We start from the raw sequence: 7,367 nt of genomic DNA, 5'->3' as shown, positions 1-7,367 counted from the left end.
ATAATTGTTCAATTACAAAGTCATACATCTGCTTAAATGGATTTCTTAAAAAATGAACAATGTAAAATTAAGAAATTGCATCCCAACCAACCTAAAACCTGCATTTACAGTAAATATATATTTAAAATTTGATAAATTAATCAATAAATAAAAAATAGCTCAAGTATTAAAACCTACCCAAAAAACCCCTGAACCCGTCTCCCATACTTCAAGAAAAAGTAGAAATTTTAATTGAAAACAGTTTTTCAAAAGATATTTACCATAATAATAATAATGACAATAATAATAATAATAATAATAACATTAGTGAGTATTGTTATTATTTTCATGTAAACTATACTCATTTTTTTTTCATTCTTTTTTCTCCATTTCAGTTCTTCAAACTAGTTTATTTACACCTGATAAAGTTCCTTTTACTGCAGCAGAGCTAAGCTATTTGTTTTCTTTTTTAATTCACTTCAGTACTTATTGTCTCTGTTGGACATGAAAGTCCATGAGTGGTAGTGAGTGAGCGACTCACACTTATTTTATACATGTTGCTTTCTTTCTCGTTTATCATCCTTCAGGATGTGTGGAAGTGTGCATGTGTGTGTGCATATGAGTAATTTATGTACATAATGTTAAAACATAAACATGGTCCATTTGCACATTTATATATGTGTGTGTCTGTGTGTGTGTGTGTGTGTGTCTGTGTGTGTGTGTGTGTGTGTAGTGTGATGAGTAATCCAGTCAGCTCTGAACTCCACTCTGAACCTCTTTTACCATCTCAGCCATTTGCAGCCTGTGAGAGAGAGAGTGAGAGAGACAGAGAGAGAAAGAGACAGAGAGAGAGACAGAGAGAAAAGGAGAAAGAGAGATTGATTGATTGATTGACTAATTGAGATATTAATTACATCTCAGGTCCTATTGATTAAACCCCATGAGCTCCTGACCTGTTTTTGACCCTCAGCATGTTTTATTCAGGCCAGTTTTAGACCACTACAGTCGACAGAGCCCGAGTGCACAGCTAGCTGGAGAAGACGGTCTGATACTCTGAGTTAAATCCAGTTTTACAGTTTTTCTCATGATGCTTATAGGATGGGTATGTGTAAAGTATATGGCCCTAAATCAGCATGAAAAGATGGCTTCTCCCCAACACCCAAAACCCACACAACCCTCACTCCTCACAAAGGCCTTAATAGAAGTAAAGACATTTTACTGAAATATGAGCGAACACAAAACTGACAGCTGAACCAAAAACAAAATAAAGCATCAAAATGCAACAAACAAATGGAAAATTAGACAATTCTGTTTGTGTTTTGATTCAAGAAATATCCATTGAATATTGAATTTTAACCCTCGTTATGAAAACATGCATGAAGTTCCCACTTTTTTAGAGTAATGATATAAATCTCTTGTGTTTTGTGCTGTAGGGAGGAATTGCTCAATCAAGTCTTTGAAATAAAATAATAAATTAAAGAATTGAAAATTGAATCCTGCCTTCCGCCCAATGACAGCTGGGATAGGCTCCAGCACCCCACCGCGACCCAGAAGGATAAGCGGTTTAGATGATGTATGTATGTATGTATGTAAAACCGTCCATTTAATGCTTAAAGATTAAACAACATATCACTGTTAAAAAAAATTGCGGTTTTTAGTTTTCAGCGTAATTTGAGCTCAGCAGCTGTCCTTTACATTGTGTGAAAATTTCATGATGATTAGGCCATTAGAAATGCTCCCAAACTGTTTTGAATAAAATCTCTTTACATACATGTCAATATTTCTCAGAATGCACTTTTTCAGACATTGTCATAGAGAACAGATACACTTTTATACATATCAAGTATGCTCTTCACACACATTTACATCCACAGTGACCATGCAGCTTAACACAGTGAAGCCCAAGACCGCTGTGTGTGTGTCCATGTTTAAGTCTGTGTGTTATAAATGTGTGTTTGTGTGTGTGAGAGTTGAACGTGTGTGTGCTGAATGTGTGTGTGTATCCTGAATGTGTGTTTGTGTGTATGTGTTTGTGTGAATGTGTTAGTGTGTTGAATGTGTATGTGTGTTTGTGTGAATGTGTGTTGAATGTATATTTGTGTGTGTGTGTGTGTGTGTGTTTGTGTGAATGTATGTGTTGAATGTGTATGTGTGTGTGTTGAATGTGTGTGTGTGTGTGTGTGTGTGTGCTCATGGCAAGCAAACTGTCACCCAACATGCAGCACTCTCTTAAGGTCTAACACAGGAATGCTGGGATTTCTTTACGATCAGTGTTCCTGATATTTAAATGAGTAAAAAGTTGAGCTGGTAGTTTATTTCACAGGTGAACAAAATGTGGTTACATTTTATATTTTCTTCCCAGAATTCCTGCATATTTTCTCCAGTTAGCACAACACATCTTATTTCACTGTAAGCACCACAAACCTGTACTGTACCTCAAAATGATAGAGAGAGAGAGGAACTGAGACGGGAAGAGTGGAGGGAGGAAGAGAGTGAGACAGAGCAAGCAACGGAGAAAGAGAGATACAAAATAGAGAGAAAGTATGGGCAGACACTAGCAGAATCTGAAGGAAAAGCTGCTTGTGTATTTGTCATGCTGTAAATAAATATGGAAATAAAGTTCAGAAAAGGATGTCTCATCTTCATCACACACACAAGCACATTCACACATACACATACACACACACACACACACATACACACACACAGAGTCACACATACACTAACACGTCCTAAATAAAGAGCACATCAGTGAGTATCATCACACCATATCATCAGAAGACCACAAAACAGATCAAAAACAAACTGTAAAATGCAACACTGGTTAGGAGAAAAAGATAGAGAGAGAAAGAAAGAGAGAAAGAGAGAGAGACAGAGACAGAGAGAGTGGGAGAAAGAGTGATTGAGATAGAGAGAGAGAGAGAGAGAAAGAGAAGGGATAAGAGACTGGTCATCATACGAGTCCTCAAATCTCGCCGCACAGCAGCTGATCAGATTGTCAAGAGATCAATAAAATCACAATGCACTAGACTCAGTCCATTGTAGCCACGGCAACACAGCATGCAGCCCAGCGCATGGCTGGTCGCCACGGCAGCCCAAACACAGGCAGTCGCCACGGCAACCCAAACACAGGCCAATAAACTTACTACAAGAGGGAGACGTAAGGGAAGGGCATAATCTGTTGCTAGGCAACTGAAGGCATAGCCATAGCGACGGCACCTCCCGCGATAAACGACGTGATGTGTGGACCTTGGGGTGTGATTTGTAGATTTCAGGGAAAAAACACAGAAAAAATAAAGAAAGTTGACATTTCTTCAGATTTATCAAAGCGGAGGCCACATAACATCATGCATAAATACTAAAGGCTAAACTGAACTTTTCTTTGTTCAGCTAAATCATTTTAAAAGCCTCGACTATTCTGAGTCTGATTGTCTGGCTGATTACATCCTAAGGCTTATGATTCAGTAAGTGTGAGTGAAGAATGTAAGCCTGGACTCAAGTCCTGGGCATTGAAGGACACAATGCATTTTACCTCAGATTAAAGTAAGGCAATCTGAAGAATGTAAAATCAGTGTGTTCCACTAACTATTTGAGCTAACTTGCCAAATCAGGCCGTGCTGTGAGTGGCTTTTCATCACCATTCAAAGTCATCAATGCCCAGGTAAAAGCTGTTGGGAAGAGACAGTACTGGCACAGTCTGGCCCCCCGATGACTTCTGAAAAATCCTCAATTCTTCTCTCATCTCTGTGCTGGCCTTCTATTCTGCCCTCCTGTCCTCTCTCTACACTCCTCCTCTCTGCCCTTTCCCTCCTCTCCTCCTCTCACCTGTCTCAGTACGGCCTGTTAGCATCTTTTGGTCTCTTCAGCTGAACTTTGAGGCGCTTCATTCCGATCTGGAAGCCGTTCATGGCCTGGATGGCAGTCTGAGCACTTGTGGGGTTGTCGAAACTTACAAAACCTGAGAGAGCACGAGAGAGAGAGGGAGAAATCGGTATCTTCTACACATACAAACATCATGAATATTATATGACAGCTTTCTGCTGAGTTTACCAAAACACTTGCTCTGATTGGTGGCCCTGTCCACAAACACTTTAGCGGAGATGACGTTTCCAAACGGCAAAAACATCTGCAGCAGTTCAGAGTCTGTGAACTCCTGGGGTAAGTGATAAATGAAGATATTACAGCCCTCAGGACCTGCAGGACACACACACACACACACACACACACACACACACACAGACACACTCTAACATTAGACTGCATCTCAGTATGTAAAGAAATAATGAATTTCATATCATAAACAACATACTGCATTTGCAATTCAGTATACTGTAATCAGGAGTGGTACATTCCAGAAAAGTAAAATCCTTCCCAGGACTTTGTTCCAACTGCCTGGACCCCTCTGCTGCTGGTCTCAGGTAACTAGGGAAGACTGGCAGTTGGAACCAAATCCTGGGAAGGATTTTTACTTTTGTGGACCTGAATTTACCACTTTTGACAGTAATAATTCAGTAATACTTCTATTACTACTACTACTTCTTCTACTAATACTACTACTACTACTAATAATAATAACAATTATTATTACTACTACTACTATTATTATTATTATTATTACTATTATTATTATTACTATTGTAGCACCATCAGAGCACAATTCATACACAGAAAGGTACTTCACAACAATACACAGACAAAACAGGTATATAAAAGAATAATCCAAAAGTATAAAGCAAACATTACTTGAAAGCTGCAATAAATACATAAGTTTTGACTTGTTGTTTAAACTGTTAACAGAAGGCACTTGCTGAACTGTTTTGAGAAGAGGATCACAAACATAAAACTTTCTTACAGGAAATGACATCACCTTCTCGCTGCTGTTGCTGCTGCTGTGGCTGAGGAACCAGTGTAGGTTGCTGTGGAAACGGCGGGCTGACCAGTCCATACGCAGCGGGGTAGGCCGCTGTGGAGAGGGGCGAGAGATGGTAATGATGGATGATTAGAAAGATGTGCAGAAACAGCAGTGTGAGAGTCTGACACAGTGAAGAGAGATTCTCTGTGGAGAAGTATCAGCACAGTGAGATCACACCTGTATAGTGCTGCATCCCAGCATAAGCCTGCTGGAGGGGATCCAACACACCAGCCGAACTCTGGGCTGTAGAGAGAGGGGGATAGAGAGAGATAGAGAGAGAGAGAGAGAGAGAGAGAGAGAGAGAGAGAAAGAGAGAGAAAGAGAGAGAGAGAGAGAGAGAGAGAGAGATAGAGAGAGAAAGAGGGAGAAAGAGAGAGAGAATGTTATACATTGTACTGTTATGTTTAATGTTCACTCTTGATAATTCTCATTTTAACATCATATAAACAACATATAAAAACTCGAATAGAATAGAATAGACTTGAAACATAGAAAATAGACTTGGGATTCCTCTTCAACTGAAACTTAACTGGAGTGAGAGGAATTCTGTGGAAATTTTCAGGACAAAAGAAAGATCTTCAGTGAAAAAAAAAATGTGTGTTACATTATGTCAAAGCCAGAAGAACGGAAAACTACTAGTACTACTATATTTCTCATCAGTTTAGAGTTGCTTCTGCAATACTGTAGCATAACAGAGAGAGAGAGAGAGAGAGAGAGAGAGAGAGAGAGAGGAGCCACAAAGTAAACGACATGAGAAAAGAAGCAGCGCTGCTCTGAGGTATGATATTGATGATATTTTGCTGTGCAGACGTTGCTGCTCCACTAACTGCATTCATTATGCACGCTGCGTCTCACCTTGATACGGGTGAATGCCGTTGGTGTAGATTGTCTCAGATGCTGGCTGGCCATTGGCTGCCGCAGGTACAGGACTGTAACCACTGACTCCGACTGGTGGAGGCAGGGCAGGCACAGGCGTCGCTGCAATAGCAGGCGGGGTGTTTGTGCCTGTAAATGTGCAATGTGTTTGCATAACCATGAGGACATTTATGAAACAAACATTCTAGTATTGTGATTTTGAGAAATTCAGTGCCAAACGCCATAATCACAGCACAGCTCTACAGGTGGATGTGGCCTTTACCTGAGGAAGGTGTGATTGGTGTGATGGGAGTGATGGGCGTTGCTATGATGCCATTGCCATTGAGAGCTGCCATCTGCTGCATCTGCACCGCGGCAACTGTCGCTATGGGTGACAAGTAGGCAGACTGTGCGACCAGGGTCTGCTGTTGTACCAGCTGAGATACAGGGAGAGAGTGAGAGAGAGAGAGGGAGACAGAGAGAGTGAGAGGGAGAGGGAGAGAGGAACGGGAAAAGAAAGAGAGAGAGAGAGAAAGAGAGAGGAAGAGGGTGAGAGAAGGAGGGATGCGTTGAGAGAAAAAGAGAGTGAGAAAGAGGGGATGGAGTGAGAGAGAAAAGAGGGGAAAAGAGAGGAAAGAAAGAGTAATAGCAAGAGAGAGGGAGAAAGGAATGAGAGAAAAGAAAGACAGGAGAGATGGAAGGCAGAGCATAGCAGAATGAAAAGACAGTAGAGGAGAGAAAGAAGCAGCAAGAAAGAAAGAATGATAAAGAAGAAAAGAGAGAATCAGCATTTTCCTGTGTACAGTCAGGTGTGGTTTAACATAAAAGGTAATATGACCGATTTTAATTGAATTCTAAGGTGATGAATCTGTTAATTTGAGCGCCGTGTGTTTGTGTGTAAATATGTGAGGCTGTCTCTGCTGCGCTGGCTGGGTTCTGATGTTGGACAGAATTCCTGCTGGCTGCTGTCTGACCTGTTTAATCTAACACACTACTAACACAACATGAACCCCCTGCAGCAGAGAGACCAGACAAGAGTACGAGCTCTCTGTCTGTCTAACTGCAGTTTTCATTTCTAGAACTGTACACCTGTATAGCGGACCTAGAAGGACAGGATTTCTAATAAACGAATAAATTCTTTCTCTCTTTTTGTCTCTCCGTCTCTCTAGAAAACTATAATTTGTGTACACTAGTAATGCAGTAATACTCACAGCCTGTGTATAAGCGTTGTATGCCCCCAGGTTGAGGGTCATGGGGCTGAAGACAGCCAGCTGTGAGGCTACTTGCTGCATGCGGCGCAGCCCTCGCTCCTTCTCTGTGTCGGCAAACTTCACCACCAAACTGGAGGATGCACCCTAAAGAGAGAGAGAGACAGAGAGAGAGAGAGAGAGAGAGAGAGAGACATAGAGAGAAAGAGAGAGAGAGAGAGACAGAGAGAGAGAAAGAGAGAGAGTCATAAAGCAGACCTAAGGAGGAAGGAGGAAGAAAAAGGCAGACTAGAGTCGTCCTGGAAGTAACAGGGTGGCTGTAAATATCACAAAATGTTTGATAATGAGCACTAAAAAATGAGATTGTTTTGGAAATAAATCCATACACAGTCATTCATTTCATTATTTGCATT

General features: G+C 40.9%; 1 protein-coding gene across 7 annotated transcripts in view; it reads right to left on the bottom strand.

The window, feature by feature from the left end:
• Positions 1–689: 689 nt before the first annotated feature.
• The window catches only part of celf3b (cugbp, Elav-like family member 3b), a 25,440-nt gene continuing 18,762 nt past the window's right edge, over positions 690–7,367 (bottom strand). For 2 of the 7 annotated variants that reach the window (XM_036588466.1, XM_036588500.1), the window contains exons 8-14: positions 6,958–7,101; positions 6,030–6,183; positions 5,747–5,896; positions 5,069–5,134; positions 4,832–4,942; positions 4,030–4,173; positions 2,837–3,937 (exon numbers count right to left, since the gene is read on the bottom strand). In XM_036588466.1, the coding sequence (XP_036444359.1) occupies positions 3,810–3,937; positions 4,030–4,173; positions 4,832–4,942; positions 5,069–5,134; positions 5,747–5,896; positions 6,030–6,183; positions 6,958–7,101 (897 nt within the window). In that variant the 3' untranslated portion in view covers positions 2,837–3,809. Of the gene's footprint in view, positions 782–2,836; positions 3,938–4,029; positions 4,174–4,831; positions 4,943–5,068; positions 5,135–5,746; positions 5,897–6,029; positions 6,184–6,957; positions 7,102–7,367 lie in introns of those variants that run through there. The other 5 variants (XM_036588508.1, XM_036588516.1, XM_036588482.1 and 2 more) reach the window with 4 other exon arrangements.

Source organism: Colossoma macropomum, unplaced genomic scaffold (genome assembly GCF_904425465.1).
Source record: "Colossoma macropomum unplaced genomic scaffold, Colossoma_macropomum, whole genome shotgun sequence".
Lineage (NCBI taxonomy): Eukaryota > Metazoa > Chordata > Actinopteri > Characiformes > Serrasalmidae > Colossoma > Colossoma macropomum.
Note: the sequence above shows the minus strand (reverse complement) of the source record. Positions and strands in the feature narration are given on the sequence as shown.